Source organism: Brassica oleracea, chromosome C3 (genome assembly GCF_000695525.1).
Source record: "Brassica oleracea var. oleracea cultivar TO1000 chromosome C3, BOL, whole genome shotgun sequence".
In the NCBI taxonomy this organism is placed as follows: domain Eukaryota; kingdom Viridiplantae; phylum Streptophyta; class Magnoliopsida; order Brassicales; family Brassicaceae; genus Brassica; species Brassica oleracea.
This window is the reverse complement of record NC_027750.1, coordinates 59,445,423-59,465,107: the sequence shown is the minus strand read 5'-3', so window position 1 is coordinate 59,465,107 and position 19,685 is coordinate 59,445,423. Positions and strand designations below refer to the sequence as shown.

The 19,685-nt window shown below is 32.4% G+C and overlaps 2 protein-coding genes and 1 pseudogene across 2 annotated transcripts; 2 read left to right on the top strand and 1 right to left on the bottom strand.

Moving 5' to 3' along the window:
* Nucleotides 1-1,003: 1,003 nt before the first annotated feature.
* On the top strand, nt 1,004-1,910 carry LOC106328501. The gene has a single exon (XM_013766955.1). It carries the CDS (start codon nt 1,026-1,028, stop codon nt 1,152-1,154), a length of 129 nt encoding a protein of 42 aa, XP_013622409.1. The 5' UTR covers nt 1,004-1,025; the 3' UTR covers nt 1,155-1,910.
* LOC106328500 (ocs element-binding factor 1-like) lies at nt 1,128-2,018 on the top strand. The gene has a single exon (XM_013766954.1). It carries the CDS (start codon nt 1,371-1,373, stop codon nt 1,797-1,799), a length of 429 nt encoding a protein of 142 aa, XP_013622408.1. The 5' UTR covers nt 1,128-1,370; the 3' UTR covers nt 1,800-2,018.
* Nucleotides 2,019-7,277: 5,259 nt separating this feature from the next.
* Nucleotides 7,278-10,790, bottom strand: LOC106331100 (annotated as a pseudogene).
* Nucleotides 10,791-19,685: the final 8,895 nt, after the last annotated feature.

The following is a 19,685-nucleotide window of genomic DNA, read 5'->3' as shown; positions in this document are numbered from 1 at the left end:
TATTTTACCCATATTTGGTATAATATTATTGGAATATTCTATTTATATTTATATTTTAAAAATGCTTATGTTTTCCTTTTTTTTGTCACTAAAATGCTTATGTTTTCCAATATTGATATTTCATCAATATGAATAAATCCCATTCTAAGTTGGTTGATCGAAATACCAACTCTTATACCTTCATAGAATATCTAACTATTTTCATAGTAAAAGTTATTTTATACGGTTTAAAAAATCATATGGTATCTAATTATGTATAATAACCGATTATGAACTGGTTATTATAAACTGATATCAGTTAGTAAAAGATATAGATTTTATTACATATTTATAAAATTACATGGTCTCTAATTATGTATACTAACCTATATTAAACCAGTTATTATAAACCTCTATCGGTTAATAGAGTAAATTACATAGTACATGAGTTGATAAAGTTTAATAATATTGTATGTCTATTACATTTATTCAAAGTACATAAGATTCGGATGTGTTATTACTTATTAGATGTGATTTGATATGTTTTAGGAGTAATACAAAAAGATTTAAATGCCATTAGTTAATTTTCTAGGAGATTTGCCGATTTATTTAGATACTCCTTTGCTAAACCTTTATCAAAGGGCAGGGAAAAAAATGTCACTGAAAAGAAGTAAGAAAAATAAAATAAAATAAATAAATAATCTATTTTTAAAAGGCTTAATAAAGAATCTTCTTCACCCGAATAGATTCCAAAATGTATCACTTCTCGTCAAGTTGCACAAACCCTCAAACCTTTTCTTGAATTTTCTTCTATAAATTCTATTACCTTAAACCATTCAGACCTCCCCTTCTCTCTTCTCCCTCGTTCAAAGATTTCTCCTTCCTTCTTCTTGTTCTTCTCCTTGTTTAGTTCTTCTAAGATCTCAGCTTTAAAAAAAAAAAAAAAAAAAAAAAAAAAGATCTCAGCTTTTGTGAGATTAATTTATCAAAACACATTAGAACAAAACCATTGATGCTTAACCAGCAGTTCTTGGTCACTGAGACACATGTCTCCGATCATACTCTGTGAGATCTTCCTCTCTGGGTTTATGCTAAACTCCACAATCAGGCGCAGGACCCACCTCGTTCAATCTTTCTCTGTTGTCTTCCTTTACTGGCTTTACTACGTCTCTTAGTTTCTCATAATAACTAATCTTCAGCTTTATTCTTCCATTATATATTATATTACTCGTAATCAAAACCCTAGTTTTTAAAGTCTTTCTTTTGTTTCTTGTTCATTACGTCATCGATCTGGGTCCTGTCCTGCTTCATCTCTGTTCCCGTAAAGAAGAAGGGTTTTTTCGTTTGTTTGCTTGTTTGTTTGTTTGTTTGTTTGTTTGTGTGTTTACCAAATGGATCCGTCGTCGTCGGGATCGGACGAGAGTCTCATGGAGCAGAGGAAGAGGAAGAGGATGCTCTCGAACCGTGAATCAGCGAGGAGATCGAGGATGAAGAAACAGAAGCTCCTCGACGATCTAACGGCTCAGGTTAACCAGCTTAAAGAACAGAACAACGAGATCTTGACAAGTGTCAGCATCACGACGCAGCACTACTTAGCCGTCGAGGCAGAGAACTCTGTTCTCAAAGCTCAGCTTGATGAACTCAGCCACAGGCTCGAATCTCTCAACGGCATCATCGAGTTCCTCCAGAGCACCAACGGGATTCGTCCGAACCCCCTGACTGGTCCAGAGCCTGATGATTTTCTCGTGAACCAGATGAATATGAACATGTTTTGTATGAACCAGCCTCTCATGGCATCTTCGGATGCGTTACTGTATTAGAAATGTGGTCCAGAAAACCTCGAAATTACAAATGGGGCCGTTTCTTTTGTCTGATTTTAATATATGTCCAAAGTGAGATATGAAAAAAAATCTATTAGTGGGGTTACGTTGTTTGATTGTGCTTTGTTCCGTCTTTGTCTCTATGTATTAAAAGCATCCTTGTTATGAGTGTTTGTAATAAAGGCTCTGTTGGCATGAGTACAAAGTGTTTTCTTAATATTATAGTATGCTTTTGATATCTTAAATACCCCCTGTTTTATACTATATAGTTTCTTGAGTGTTAATGGTAAACGACTTCAAATGTCATCATTAAAGTAAAAAAAGATTTTAGTACGTATTGATATAGACCAAAACATCACTTGTATTCTATACAAGGTCCTGTAGGGAACATAGGCAAATGAACGAACCGCTTAGGATATCATAATTTTAAATGATAATTTAAGCTGTATATAAGACACTACAAAAAAAGATTACATAAATAATGACACAAAATTTTGGAGCGTACAGCACACAAAAAAACTGTAAATGTCGGACCGGCTCTGATTTTATATACTCTTGTCAAATAGAATAGCGTATACATGTATTTTCCTGTATTTTTAGTTTTACCTTCTTGTCTTCTACAAGATTACAAACTATCAGATTTGGGTTCAAGTTATGAAACGGCAGCGACATTATGATACATCATTATGCTATAAACCTTTGGTCACATGTATTTTATATTATACATATCATTTGTAACAGAAAACGACATATTGAATATTAATTAACATTCTCTTTTTTAATCGGCCATTACATTTATTAATCAAGTTCCACGATCATTCAGCTAACTAGTAAAGAGTTATTTTGCTCTAGTTTCTTCTTGTCTGATTTTTATAAATTGCTTTTTAATAATTTATTTGTCAGCACTCTTACATAAAATCTACTACCAAAGCAAAATTTCACAAAGATAAATCTTCAAAAAGTGCGGATGTCTCCATGATACTAATGTCAACTTATAGATTTGGAGATACTTATAGAAGACTTTCAAAATCTACTTATTTTGAGAATCTAGATGAATTGAGGGTTGTTTGGTTTATGTTGCATATTGATTATTTATAATAATTTTTGGGTTATTAAAAAATATTATATATTTTTTGGTGTTGAATATAATTGGTGTGAATACTTTTTTTTAATCAATGAAAAAAATAAAAAAAAATATGTGAAATCCTAAAATCCTGTGTTCCTTGCTTTCTTTTAATTAATTTTCTTATCTCGATTTTTTCTTAATTCTTTTTGGTTTTTAATTTCGAAGATATATCACCAATAGAGCCATACACCAGTACATCACAAAATAATGGTTACAATACGTCGTGACTCACAATGGGGAATCCTATTCTACCCTTTCATGGCAGTATTATACTTTAGATGGATGGTGCGTAGTTTGTTTTATATTCATTGATCACGGATGTTTCATTAATGAATACAAACATATTGATGCCTCTTTTATTTTTCTTACTAGATGATAACTCGCGCATGCCCATAAGTTTTTATAATAATGTTTATTTATTAAATAATTTTAACATCTTACAACTCTACAATTTTTATCGATTATAAAATGACGAATACAAATGATGGTCTATTAAATATATCATCGTTGTTGAATAGTTAACGTATTACATCTCATTTTAATTATTTTTAAGACTTCATATGCACAAAAAGAAATTAAGTTGGCGGCTGACACAAATCATCAAATCCAAATAAATAACATTGATTGTATAATGACGAAAGGGGATTATGTTTTCTGCTCTCAATTTTTTTACCATTGACTCTCCATAAGTGATTTTATTTTCTGTCTCTATAAAATTGTGTTTTCGTTCCCGTCTTTGTTTCATTGATATGAGTTAAGTTTCTTTTTTAACCTCTTTTATGAATTCGGTGAATTACTTAAGTGTCAATTTTAAAAAAAAAATAGACATTTGTAAAAATTAGTTTCACTCTAGATACATATCTAAGAATCATATTTTGAAAAACAATCATCGGGAAACTATATTAACAGGTTAGTGTTCAAATCGAATATATCAAATTGTTATATAATATAAGTGCAGACTCAAAATATAAATGTATGTCTACAATATATTCACCAGCTCGATCTAAAAATCATCTAATTCAAGAACAACAAAACAAATTACTTACTTCACCAGTTCAGGTAATATCTGAATCCGAACGGATAATATCCGAACACGAATGGATATCCAAAAATAACCAAACATAAGTATACTTAACCCTATATTTCTAGTTTACTTCTCTCATTCTATTCAAAATATTTATATTAATGATGCTTATTGCTCAAACTTAGACAATATACATATAATTATGGACAAAATCATTTGCTACTCACTTAAAATACATATCAAGCTCTTGTTTCTTGCATTAACAAAAATTGCATCTAAAATTTCAGAACAACAACTAATTTGTGTCTTTCTAACCTATTAATAGTTTATTCTTTTAAAAATTAGAAAACCAGTTAAGTTAAAATATATTTTAAATACAAAAAACTTAAAAATGAATAATTTGTTTATTTTTTCTTCAAATTTTAAATATCTGAACCCAATCCAAAATATCTGAACTTGAACATAACATACCCGAACCCGACTCGAAATGTAGAAATACCCGAATGAGTTCTATACATTTATACTGAAATACCCGATACGAACCCGAACGTGTATCTGAACGCCCACTCCTACGATATCATTTGTATCTTGCTTGAACAAAAGAAAGTTAAACCTTTGAATCACAAAATTTTCATTGTGAAACTTTTACTATTTTTAGTAATTTATAGCCGTTTTTAAAAAGTTTAAATCTATCTATATAAATAAAGGAGGCTTTTGTCTCTCCTTTAAAGTGTCCACACCACCAAGGACTGAGGAGGGGAAGATGACACGTGTACTCCTGCTTTTTAACACTTTCGGCAATCTTTCGATTTTAGGGAACAAAATGAACTTATGCTTTTTCGTTGGCCCATTACAAATGTTTATATTGTTGTCCGTTTAAATTAGGGCAATAGCCCATTGCTTAAAAGCTAAAATGTTTTCGACCTCTCCTCTATGGTCGAAACTCTCCCTCCAAAATAGCTACCACCGCCTTTCTGAAACCGTCGAAATTACTCCAATCATCCACTCCTCTGCGATTAAAGATTTGATGTGGTTGATGACATTCATATCACGGTTCATTACAAAACTCCCAAATAAATAAAACAGTTACATAGAACAAGCTGGTGACAAAATGAAGACCATGATCTTTTACAAATCAAGTTGCACCAAATTTTACAAAAAATATTAAATGTAAAGTAATTAACCCCGCCCTACGGGCGGGAGAACCCCTAGTATAACATATAAAAAAAATCTAAAATTTTTATTATATGCTTAATGTGATTGTTTAATTTTTTTAATAGTATAAAATTAAACAAAAAAAAAGAGGTTAGAAAAATTGTTATCAAATATGTATTATTCATAATCATTAATTATCATATACTAGTGGTTTGTCCGCGCTTCGCGCAGGTTGTTGCTTTGGTTATTGGTCATATGGCTTATGATATTGTTGTGATCTTTGCCATACTAATGAGAGATGTGTTATGTTGTGTTTTGAGTGGTGGTGTTTTGGTTACGGTTGTTGTTTGACGGCGGTAATGAGCGTGATATGTGGGGTTACATATTTTTTGGATGTAGTTCAGCCGAGAGCCGGCCCCATTCAAAATTCTTCTTACAATCAAATAAGAATTATGTTTGTACCATATTTCTTACAATCGTATAATAAATTTTTAACATATTAAATATGATATAAATAAATATAATGTGGAATTATATAAAAAAATATGTTTTATTGTGTAATATCTCATTTTAAAAAAAAAACTAATATATAGATTTTTTGAGAAATAGAGATCTTTACACTGCTGGTGGACTCAGGTCCGGCTTTGAAATTGAATTGTAAAGCGGTGAAATGAAGCTTTGATCTTTGATCTTTTCGGTCCAAGACGGAGGTTCATATTCAGAGAAATAAATGGAACCATCAATCTCCCTTGTTTATATATATCATGAGCATCATGTCTCTTTGAGTCATGTGCATGACCTCCTTCATAGAAGATTGCATATTCCATTCAATCAATTCATTCTTAGTTAAAATACTCATTGGTATGAGAACATCAAATATATATTTTTTGGTTAAAGAGAACATCAAATATAAATAGAGTAATCTGAACAATAAACGTGGTGTTGCGGAGAGCAATGGTTTGCTATAATAGTGAAACAAATTTTAGAAATGAGTTTGACATTATAAGTTTGTTTATTATATTCCCTTTATATAATCTTGACAGCTTAAGAATATAAAAAAAAATTGTTACTTATATATATATATATATATACTTTTTTTTAACGCTATTTTAGTTACTTTTATATAAATAGATTTTTTTATCATAAATTTTAAGTTTAACTGAAACCTATTTTTATCAAGTAAATCTTTCGGGTTCTTATAGCTTTTTTTTGTCAAAACAAATTTTAGAAATGAGTTTGACATAATAAATTTGTTTGTTATATTCCCTTTATATAATCTTGACAGCTTAAGAATATAAAAAAATTGTTACTTATATATATATGTTATTTTTTTGGAACGCTATTTTAGTTACTTTTATATAATATAGATTTTTGATCATAAATTTTAAGTTCAACTGAAACCTATTTTTATCAAGTAAATCTTCCGGGTTCTTATAGCTTTTTTTTTTTGTCAAACGTCTTGTTATACTTTGTATTGAATATTACATATTTGTTTTTACATATTTTGCATATTGCTTTTAGGCTCACGTAATGATTTATGAAGTGAAGCCGAAGTCTTAACCTTGTAACAAAAAAAAAGTCGTTGGAATTAAAAGACAAATTGTAAACTAAACTACATGCACTAAACCTCGTCAAGTAAGCTTTGCAGAAACAAAGGATAAAAACGACAACCAAATGAAAAAATCAAATCTCGTTTCTTCATCCTGATTAAAATTGTTTATTATGCATGTATGTTTTAAATAAGCACATATCAGTTTACAAAATGAGTCAAAATATACATAAAATCTAACTTAAACACAAACTGGAAATCAGTTCAGACACAACATCAAAATAAGTATGCTTGTTTGATGCTTCTCTTACCCCACTTGACAGAATGGTCATGTTCAGCTGGTTATTAGCGGAGTACGACGCGGGCAGAAATGGTATCTTGCTGCACATCTCTGTAAATAAAGCTTGTAGTGTTTAGTGTGCTATAGAGTCAATGTTTCGGGAATAAATAAATGTGTGTCTGTAGGTTGTTGAAGATTTCTGAGTATACAATATTAGTAAGTCCATACTTTTTGTCCTATCTTTAACTTGGTGTTGTGAGAAGGTTATCCAGTTCCAGTACAAGCTATGACTAATGAGTGTCTGTAGGGGTTTTATTTTGTAACGGTAACAGTTGGGATTCCTTTTAACATTGTTGTGTGGAGTAACTGTAATTGAAGCTACACATGCATGAAACAGAGTATTCTTAACTCGAAAATTGTGTAATCTATTGTGAAGAAAAGTAAACAAAATATAATAATGTTTTTGATAGTGATGATGGTACTCAGGCGCAGGAGAGGTGTTCAAATCTGGGTTGGACTGATTCACTCTTGCTTCTATCTCGGATTGTAGTCTAGATATCTCGGTCTCGAGCACTGATGTTTCTTCCTTGGAGATCATTCGTCTCTGTGGTTACCTACACAGTTTCCATTACACGCAAAAAAACTAATAAAACCATTGAGACAAAACATATAAAACTAACGACTGTTGAAGCATCATCATCTGCCTGTAATGTCTAATAGCTTATTAGAAAGTGGCTTACGTAGTTAGAATCAGAGAGGAGACAAGTGTGCCCATTTATAAGGGACTCAATCTGACCAAACACGTCCTTCAAGAACTGAGTAGCTTCACACAGTACCGAAACTCTGCCACTGTTCTGCTGATTCAGTTCTGAGAAGAAAAAAACGTTCATGGTTAAGACTTAAGACTAAAGCTAGCACCATCTTATTCAAAATGTAACCAGCTACAGCCTCGCAACTTGTTCATTCAAAATCAATAGAAAATATACCAAGAGAATTAGCTAATTCGATGAAAAGCTCATTCAAATGCTCGCATATAATCCTCTCCCTAACAGCCTTGTTAATCCTTTTGGGTACTTTACCTTTTCTAGGCATGTTGCAGCAAAAAGATGAAGGAAGATGAAGAAATCTTATTATACACAAAAGGTAAATCAATCGACAGAAAAAAAACAATTTTTCAATGTCAGAAGATTTTCACGCCTTTCGCCTACAGAAGCATTGGCTTCATTAGTCGATATTGAAGGAGTTTTTGATCCCGTCTTCTTCTTCTTGCTTTAGTAAGAACATACTCACCTGTAACCTAAAAGAAAAGTGATTGGTTCAAAGCAACCCAATCAATCGTATGTCAACAAAATGCGCCAATGAGAGAGAAAACTCTGCTTTATTAGTAAAGATATGTTAACTATATTAGGTAATTCCGTAAATTTTATTTAAGAAAATAAAAAATATTATTTTATACACTACTAATTAATTTGATAGTTAGTCTAATAAAAAACATAGTATCTGTTTATATAGACCAACTTATTTTTCTAACAATTCTAAGAATCATTCTCATGATGACAAGTGGCTACGAAAATATGTTATAATGCTCCAGGATTAATATACAGGGAATATAAAGGAGTTTCCCGTTTGATAATTGCAATATTTTCTACCTATATTTCAAGTTTATTATTCCTCTTTAGAGTATCGTGCATGTGTCGAGACATGAGAAATTAAAAGGCATCTTATGTATTTTGATCTGGGCTATATATATCTTGATATCAGTGATCGAGAAGATGTGTAATTACTGCTTAGTTGACCTATAACGCAAGAACATGATTATTGGAGATTCTTAGAGTGAAATTCTTAGCGGAATATAATAACCCGTCTCTTAACTTTTAACTAAAAAAGTTAAGAGCCGGCTCTTAAAACTCTTATTTAAGAACCGGTTCTTAGCTTTTTTTAGTTAAAAGTTAAGAGACGGGTTCTTATATTCCGTTAAAAACCACACCCTAAAAACCCTCCAATAATCATGCTCTAAGATAACAAAAAGACATAATTGACATAAGGATTTAACTCATAACATTATACTCTACATGATTACTCTTCAATCTCCATTTCTGTAAGGAAAAAACGTGAATGGGAAAATAAGAATGTGAAAACGTCATTGGAAGTACCTTTTACCTTTAGACTGCAAAGCTAGAATGATGAATGCAAGTGATGAGAATTAATTAAGAAAATTTAACATTTTACCCCAAAAAAAAAAGAATTAATTAAGAAACCGTAATCAATTATGAGAAATTTGCCATGTGCAGGAAACAATAGTTGCCGGTACTTGACCTAAAACACATGATGACTTAACGATTTTAAGAGTATAGATATCCTAATTAAGTGATTTTATAATTAGCATTCGTTCTCTGAGATCTACCTGAACAAATTTAACTGATTATTAAATCTTAATTTATATAATAATTTGATTTATTAATATATATACAGTACATGCTATACAGATAACAACTTTATAATATCTAAGGTTATTTTGGTTAAATAAAGTAATATGTATATTTATAAATTTGTAGTGTTTCCATCTTTTTGTGGAGTTGGAGTCAATGGAATTTGTAGCTCGAAGTTTTATCTTATGAACAACATTATAGCTGCGTCCACATGTTTTATCTCATCCTTTTGAAATGAAAAAGCATAATCTAAGCACACGTGGGTGGTGTAGTGGTAGGCGAATTCTGGTAAGTTAAGTGACCCGAGTTTGACATAATTTCACGTCAGTAAACATGTGTAGCCACGCGGATATGAAGTTATGCTTTAGATTTTAAACATGTGTAAACCGTTTTATTAAATAACCTCGGAGTGTGAGTCCATGTGTAGACCGCAACGCTCATTTGGAGATTATTCTGAGCCTTTGAATGGATTTTGGATACCCGAAAGTTTTTTACAAAAAAAGTTCACCACATCTTCAATTATTTTAAAGTTGTTGCCAATGACCAAAACAAAATTCAACAAACATTATGCTGGAAAAACATTAAAGACTGATAATGGCCTAAAATCAAACAAGTAATAAAATGGGATATAAGCCTCAGTTAGGCTGTCCACGTAGGATAAAAAATCGTCTAATCATAAGAGTCTTTTTTGACACGTCATCAAACTCTCTCTCTCTCTCTTCTTTTGGTGGGCTCCACTTACACGATAAATATTTAGTTTACAAACGCGTTTTCGTCTGAATTATTTATTGGGTTAGAAAAATCTTCTTTCTCTAAACTTTTTATCTTCAGTATCCCTTCGGCTTCTTCTCTTTCTCACAGGTGAAACAGAGACTGCTAGGTTACATAAAAGTAGATGAAACACAACAAACAACAGATTTCAAACAAAAAGATTTGGAACATGGGGAAGAACACGAAGGAGGCTACGCCTCGACTTCCAATGAACACCGACGGCATGGAGATTCAGTTATCCGGGTCATCACTACGACGGGGTGTCCATGCCAGCCGATAGAACTGTCGCCGGAGTACCTTCAAAGCACCGCCGTCTCGGAGGGGGTCATGCGGCTACATAACGTCGGATTCGCAAAGAACACCGACTCCCTATCTCTCCACATTAACTGCGAAGATGCTCCACCACTCATAGGTCCGAACAATCACATGATCCTCCTCCTACACTCACCGGTCAAGAAGTAACTACGTCGGAAAGTAAACGAACCTGGAGAACCGCCTTCTCCGTGGTAGATCCGCCGTCAAACGAGCCCCTCCCGACAGATCGATACAAACCCTAGAAATCCCAATGACTGATTTTTGGTATTTGCCGTAGAGCAACACCTTCGACCAACGAGCCGCCAGGACCCCTGAGGCACTCCTAGGGATCCGCCGCGCCATGGATCGAAAAATGGTATCAGAAAAAGGAGAAGAGAAGCACCACTGAAACGTCACCGGACGCCAACTACTTCGTCAGTAAGCTCAGACGCCGAAGGATGGGGTGGGTGGGAGCGGGCCTGACTGTCCGACGAAGCTCGCCGCAGGTCGGAATGGCTCCACCCAAAAACGCGATCTCGAAAAGTTGGGAGAGAAATAGGGGCGTCGTAAGCAACTTTAATGATTGATTCTTAAGCTGCCACGTAAGTTAAATTGACATCATAATTAAGTGACACCTAAGCATCGTCTCTTTTTAATTAGTACAAACTTAAGGTTACAACTTTTTAAATGATCCTCAGTTAATATACATGGGATTGAATTTGTATAAGTTTCCACGAAAATAAAAAGAAAATCCTCTTATATATTAATTGAGAAGTCACTTTAATGATTTATGCTGTCGTGTCGCTTATAGAAAAGCTCTCCAATTAATTGTTATAATTTGATTGGGTTATGATTTTTCATTTTTTATTTTTTAATTAATTTTTTCAAAAGAAAACTATTCATAAATTACCTAATCTAATCTATGTTTCCAAACATACAATTAAGCATCTCAAATATAAATGAATTAACATAACTTGTTTATAGAAATAATTAAATATCTAAATTACATTATATAAATTCATAAGATACATATAAATACATATGATACTATAGAAACCATTATAAAAACGGTTTTTATTAAGTTTTTATTAGTAGTGAATAAAATAAATCATAGATTTTAGAAAACTAATTAATCTAAGCTTAATAATATTAATTAAATTCACTCATTTAAATGCATATGATACTATAGAAATAATTATAAAAACGGTTTTTATTATGTTTATATTAGTAGTGAATAAAATAAATCATAGATTTTAGAAAAGTAATTAATCTAAAATTAATAATATTAATTAAATTCACTCATTTACTATATATTTAGTATAAAAAATATGTCAAATGAATCCAAAACAGTCAAATATGTAATTCTAAAAATATTCCAATCATTTTCCAGTGACAATGTGATATCATATACACGTTATCACTTTTACAAATGATTAAAATAATTTTATATTTTAAAACATAAAAATTATTTGGTAAGTTATTTAAACGTATATTAATCAAAAAAGTTTATTTAATTTATCTATTAATACAAAAAGATGAATTACCATTATTATAACGTAAGTCATTTAAAATTATATTATCTGGTAATTCATTTAATTTATTATATGCAAAGTCATTTAATTATATTAATCAAAGTATTTTTCACAGGATTTTTCTAGAGTTAATACTGTATTAATATAATTCATATAGCTTGGATTATAATAAAATTAGCATTCTTATTTTGCCAAAAATGATTCAAAACTTGATTTTGAATACAAAAGTGTACCTCAAATTCAATCAAATGCAAAAGTAACCCAAAAGCCAAGTGAAATTATAACAGTCCTCTTATGAACAAACAAAAAACATGTATTCAATTTTACCATTATAACCCTCCGTTAGAGAAGACTTCTTTGTAAGTCTTCTCTATGATGACTTCTTTGTAAGTCTTTTCGTTCAGTAGATCTTAAAAATAATTTTATAATTTTATAAAAAGTATTTTGATGGGTAAAAAATTGAAATCATGTAATAATAAAAATTTCTCAATGATGTAAATTTAGTTCATCTGAAATTGAATTATTTTCAACATAGATGAGTGAATGTATATTGGCACATGAGTCATTGGTTTAGGGTTTGATAACATATGTTATAGTATTGTATGTATCTCTAGGGTAAGATTATGAAATTTTACCTTTATTTTTTTTCTTTTTCAAATAGACCCATATATATTTAATAACTATCTAATAACTTGATTTAAACAATTTCTAAGTTTTTTTTAAGTTTAAGAAAGTGTTTTTTGAATAGTTAATTGATTTTAGGGTCTGGAAGACTCACAGAAGACTTAAAAAGAAGTCTTCAGACACATTCCGCCTAAATTTTAGTAGAATTTATGGTTTCCGCCTAAATTTTTGAATAATTTAGGTTTCCCGCCTAAATGAAAGTCTTCCATAAGTGTTCCAGGAGTCTTCCAGAGAAAGTTTTCTCATGGATTAGATCTTAAAAATAATTTAAATCTTTTATAAAAAATATTTTCATGGGTTAAAATTTGAAATCATGTAATAATAAACATTTTTCAATGATGTAAATTTAGTTTATCTGAAATAGAATTATTTTCAACATAGATGGGTGATTATAGATTGGTTCATGAGTCATTGGTTTAGAGTATGGTAACATATGTTATAGTATTGTTGGTATCTTTAGGGTTAGATTTGAAATCTTATCTTCATTTTTTTCCTTTTTCAAATTGACTTATATATGTTTAGTAACTATCTAATAATTTGATTTAAACATTTCCTATATTTTTTTTAAGTTTAAAAAAGTTTTTTTTTTGCATAGTTATTTGATTTTAGGGTCTAGAAGACTCACAGAAAACTTAAAAAGAAGTCTTCTGACACATCCCGCTTAAATTTAAGTAAAATTGAGGGTTTCCGCCTAAATTTTGGAATAATTTTGGTTTTCCGCCTAAATCAAAGTCTTCCATGAGTTTTACATAAGTCTTCCAGAAGTCTTCTGGGTCGAAAATATTTAACCTAATTGGAATTTTTGTCTCTATATATAAAAAAATTTTACACATTCTCTTTATTCCTCTCAAATGACTGCAACAAAATGTAATGTTTCTCACTCTAAAACTCTCCAACCTCTCTCTAATCTCTTTGAACATCAAAACACCAAAATTTATATTCATTTCTCACTTTTTCTTATGTCTTCTCACTAATTTATCTTCTTTTTGCAGGTTTTTCATTACATGATTCTCATCTTTCACTCTTTCAAAGGTAGATCTCTATATTTTGGATATGAATTTATGTGTGTGTTTATATGTTATATTCTAAAAAGCTATAGATTCAACATAGTGTGACTGTTTTGTTTATTTTGTGAGCATAAAATTTTTATTTTTGAAGTTTTTCTCTGTTTTGAAGTCATTTGAATGTTTTTGAATTTGCAGGTTTTTCCAGATCTGAAAGGCTTTGAAAGATTTCTCTGAAGATTCTTTTTGAATGTTTTTGAATTTGCAGATTTTTCCAAATCTGAGAAAATTTAAAAGACTTCTCAGAAGAATCTGAGAAAGAAGACTCTCAGAAGCCTTATTAGAAAGTCTTCTAATGCATTTTATACTAGAAGACTTCCCACGAAGTCTTCAGGAAGTCTTCCGAAGTCTTCAGGAAGTCTTCCGAAGTCTTCTGCCTAAAGTGGTATAAATTTTGGATATGTATTTTGTGTGTTTTATATATTAGATTCTAAAAAATTATAGATCCAACCTAATGTGACTGTTTTGTTTATTATCTAAAAATTTATTTTTGAAGTCTTCTCTATTTTGAAGTCATTTGAATGCTTTTGAATATGCAGATTTTTCAGATCTGAGACAGATTTTGGAAGACTTCTGGGATAATTCTTGGAAGACTCTCGGAAGACTCTATGAAGACTCTCGAAAGACTCTCGGAAGATTTCTTGGAAAATCTTCTAATGTATTTTATGCGAGAAGACTTCCCACGAAGTCTTCAGAAAGTCTTCCTATGTCTTCTGCCTAGAGTGGTACAAAGAGATGATGTGAAGTGGAGTTCAAACTTATCTATGTTGAGGAACAATATCTAGATGTGTAATAATTTTGTCTATGGTCTTTTTATGATTTGTATGTGTAATATTTTAGTTGTGAATTATTTTGTAAACTTTAAGAGATGTTAATCAAAAGAATGGTAAATATGTTCATGTTTTGCCAAAAGTACTTGATATCATTAAAATTATTGATGCAACATACCAAAAAATATTTTAATCATTCTATCCACACATAACAAAGCACAACAACACAAAAACTTAGTAAAATTAGCTAAAACTAAGAGAGAAGACTTCTCAAGAAGCCTTAGTCAAATTCACAAAAGATCAAAATTGAATTTTAAGCGAAAGTTGAAATTTTAAATCTCATGGAAGTTAAAAATTGTATCTTATGAGGAAGACAACACAAACATGTTACAGAAGACTTCTTCGTTAGCTAGAAACATTATTAAACAACAATGTTTGTAACTTCATAATTATTACCAATTAAGTTATAAATTCGACTCAGTAGTCCTAATATTGACTAATAAACATGAATTGGCAAGAAGATATTAAAAATTCATTTTAATTTTGGATAAATTTGAAATTTAATAAAGATTTACGTAGAAGACTTCTTTTAAAGTCATCCACGGAAGACTTCAAAAGATGTCTACTCTGTGTAGACTTCAAAAGAAGTCTTCTATTTAGGTCATTTTTGCAATTGTAAATTTACAAAGGAACACTTCTTAAGAAGTCTACTCTACAGAAGACATCTTCGGAAGTTTTCTTTTGTAAATATTGGCTTACTTTTGAAATTGAAATTTTTTCGAAATTCTCAGAGAATACTTCTTTAGAAGTCATCTCGGATAAATATGTTACTTTTGAATTTGACCGAAGTTAGTCAGAATTTTAAATTTTTCTAGAAGAGTTCTAGGGAAGTCTACCTGGAGAATACTTCAAAAGAAGTCTTCTCTAAATCTTCCGGAAGTCTTCTCAATGTCGCAAGAAGTCTGCTGGGTTACTTTTGCAATTGACTATATTTTACATTTCGAGAGAAGACTTCTTTAGAAGTCTTCCGTCGGATGACTTTTCGAGAAGTCTTCTCTCGCGGGCAAAAGTTTGACCAAAACCCAGAATTAAACTCAAGAAGACTTCTAAAGAAGTCTTCTTATAGAAGTCTTCTCATTGATATTAAATGTTTTACTATTATTTTTCAATTGCAAAAGAAACCCACGCAGACATCTTCCGGCATTGAGAAGACTCAGGGAAGACTTTCAGAAGACTTCTGTAGAAATTTTCTCTAGGTAGGCTTCCATAGAAGTCTTCTACAAAAAGTCAAATTTCTGACCAACTTCGGTCAAATTTAAAAGTAACATGTTTATCAGAGAAGACTTCTTTAGAATAACATGTTGGATCTTTTGAATAACAGTCAAGACCTTACCAAAATGGAACATTTTCACATAGAAGATGTAAAAAAGATAAGTTCGAAGACTTTTAGGGAAATCTTCTATTAAAAACACACAAAAGGTCAATTGCAAAACTAACCTATGCATTGACCAGAAGCTCGATGAAGAAGACTTCTAAAAATAAAATGAAGTTCGCAATTTCATACCTTGACCTCGTGAGATGACTTGCGTGGTTTCTCGAATCACCCAGAACTTCACCACAACAGCTACCTACTCGTCACTACAAGAAAACAGCGACATACCGAGGGAAAAAATTTCCGACGACATACCGACGAAACAAGTCCTCGGAAATAACTCCTCGGAAATTTATTTTTCCTCGGAAATCCCTCGGAAATTTCCGACAGAATTCCGAGGAAATAAATTTCCGAGGACCACCAGTTCGTCGGAAAGCTCCTCGGAATATACCGAGGGAGAACTTCCTCGGGATATTTCGATGGACTTTCCGATGGTCCAATCCTCGGAAGTTCCGACGAAATGTTCCTCGGAATTTTCATCGGGAATTTCCGAGGAACTGAGCCCTCGGAAAATTCCGAGGAACGAGTCCCTCGGTATATTCCGAGGAAGAAGTCCCTCGGTATATTCCGAGGAAAACTTCCTCGGAAATTTCCGAGGGTTCATTTCCTCGGAATTTCAAAAAAAAAAAAATTTTTTTTAAGAAAATAAAATTTTTGAAATTTTCATTCGAAAATATAAAATTAAAATTAAAATTGAAAACATATTAGATAATATTCAAAGTTGTACAAATAAAAATAAAACATTCCGAGTTTTTGAAAAAAAAAAACTACGGGTCTTGCACGTTCGTCCATGTGGATACGGAGTGAGATAGGGAAGATAGTCACGACCGGGCTCTCAAACCAACTCCACAACACCCATCACTCCCAGAGGACCCGGAGGAGCAGGAACGGGTGCAGCAGCGGGAGCGAGAGAAGCAGGAGCGGGTGCAGCAGAGGGAGATGTATGGTAGGAGTTGTGGGGTGAAGGAGAATCCTGAAAATGGCTGGAATCCCGAGACAGGCTCTCCGTTCCACCACGACCACGACGCTGTCGAGGCCGGGTCTGATCATCATGAGACCTGTAAATTAAAAAAAAAATATTTAATAAATATAGAAATTTTTAATTTTTTTTTTAAATCCGAAATAATAATTTTTAATCACAAAAAAAGTTTTATAGATATTAAAATTGTTTAATAAATATATAAAAATAGTTCTAATAAACAAAAAATAGTTTTAATAAATAAAAAATAGTTTAATAATTACATAAAATAGTTTAAATAAATTAAAAATGTTTAATAAATATAGAAATTTATATTATATATATATAAATATATATATATATATATTTTTTTTAAATTCCAAATAATAATTTTTAATCAATGAAGAAGGAGAAGATGAGGCTGCACAAGCCATTCCAGATGATTCACAACCCCATCAGCTACTCCCATCAGACTCCAGCCAGTACAAGCTGCAAGAGCTTCCACCGAACGCCACTTCGCGCCAGCAACAACATTGGAGAGATCAGAGCATAAAGACAAACAACGACATGCTACACAAGATCTGGGCTGCCATTTCACGTATCAGGCCGTGTCGTTGCCAAAAGGATGATGTAGTTCATCGGGACAACTCTCCATCCAGCTCTGGTTCGGGTTCGAGTGGTACACACAGGGTAAGAAAGAGGTCCAAGAGACCCAATGATGCGGAACATCTGGAGCAGGAGACGAGGAGTAGGAGCTATCACCGGCTATTTTATTTTCTTTTCTATTCTAACGTTTTATGGTCTTATTTTCTGTTAATTTTGAACTGAGTTTTTTTTTGGGTTTCTTAATTATGAGTTTGTATTTCTTTTACATGGTTTCTTCGTTTTATTTGGTTGTGTTCTGAGTAGTTTTTAATTCGTATTCAGCTTTGCCTTGCTAGATAAACCAAATAACTATTATTCGAGGAAAGAGGTTATATCAAGTGTTCCTCGGAATTTCCTCGGTATTTCTTTAAAAAAAATAAAAAAAATCAATGATATTCTGTTTCCGAGTCATCATCACTAGATGAATCTGAATCTGGATCTTGGTGAAACTCTCCAATTACTGGTTCATCCTCTACGTGAACGACGGCTTCCTCTCCAAAGTCGGTTAAATCGACTACAAGGCCAACTCCAGCTAAATTTTCTGCTGCACTACAGTTGCCGGATGTGCTTGGTTGTAGTGGGTCTTCCAGCTCAGAACTTCCCTGAACTCGGCCTCTCGGGTTGAGTCTTGTAACAGTAACCCATGGATCATCTCTGTTCCTTACCCGGGGGTACTTGATATAACAAACCTGTAACATTTAGAAAAATTATAAATTAATACACATGATGATGAATCATTCTGAATAATTAACATTTAATTACCTGATCGGCCTGGGAAGCAAGAATGAAAGGATCATAATATTGCAGCTTTCGCCTCGAATTTACTGATGTAACACCAAATGCATCTGTTCTCACACCTCGATCTGGGGTGTTGTCGTGCCAATCACAATAGAAAACAGTACAGCGCAATCCAACCATGCCCAAATACTTGATTTCCAAAATCTCATGTATGTGTCCGTAGTATACATCATCTCCTGATGCAGAACAAATGCCAGCATCATAAGTCGTACTCGAACGTCTCCTCTTCTGAGTTGTGAATGCATATCCTCGAGTACAAAATCTCGGATATGACTTCACAACAAAGTTTGGTCCAACGACCATCTCACGTATCCAATCGTCAAATGTTTCACCTCTGGCCAAACCAGCAGACACCTATTAATAGCACATATATATATATTATATCAATAAATGTGAATTAGTATAAATAATTGATAAAATATATTTTAATTTGTTTAAAGCACTCACATGAGTAAACATCCATCCAGTAAATTCTCTCTGCTTCATTTCTTCTAGTTCGTCCTCTGTGGCGTATCTATACTCGAACCGCTTTTCTGCCATGAAAATCCTGTATATGATGACAATAATGTAATTAATTAAGATTTAAATTTCAACTTGTTAAAATAAAAATTTGTAAGCTCATTTATTTACCTCTCATATTGAAGAACGTCTTCGCAGTTGGTGAGCAAATATGTTTGCAAATGACTGCGCTCCTGCTCAGTAAGTCGACGGTCCTTTGGTTTTCCGCTAAGTCGTCCAACGTCTGTGAAAATGTCTGGAACCGTAACATGATATGTTGCTCGTTCGCCTCTATCATCATGCCGAGCAGGTCTTCTGTTTTTGGTCTGAACTTCTGCTGGAAAGTAGTACTTGGCAAAGTTTGAAGTTTCTTCATTGATCATCTGTGCAACTATAGAACCTTCCACCCTACTTAAATTTTTCACCATCTTTTTCAAATGGAACATATACCGCTCATACAGATACATCCATCTATACTACATAGGACCACCAAGTTTCAATTCTCTTGCCAGGTGAATAACAAGATGCTCCACAACATTAAAAAATGAGAGAGGAAATATCTTCTCAAGGTTGCACTGAATCACGGCTATGTTAGTCTTCAAATTTTCAATACCTTCAAGAGTCACTGATCTCGTGCATAAATCGCGGAAGAAACCACTTATCCCTGCAATTGCTTCATGAACATTTCGTGGTAATAGTTCCTTGAAGGCGAACGGAAGGAGGCGCTGCATCATTACATGGCAATCGTGGCTTTTCAAGCCAGTAAGCTTTCCTTCCTTTCTGTCGATACAGTTACACAAATTAGACGCGTAACCGTTTGGAAATTCCACATCCTTTGAAATTCAATCAAAGAACGCATCTTTTCCCTCTGCATCAA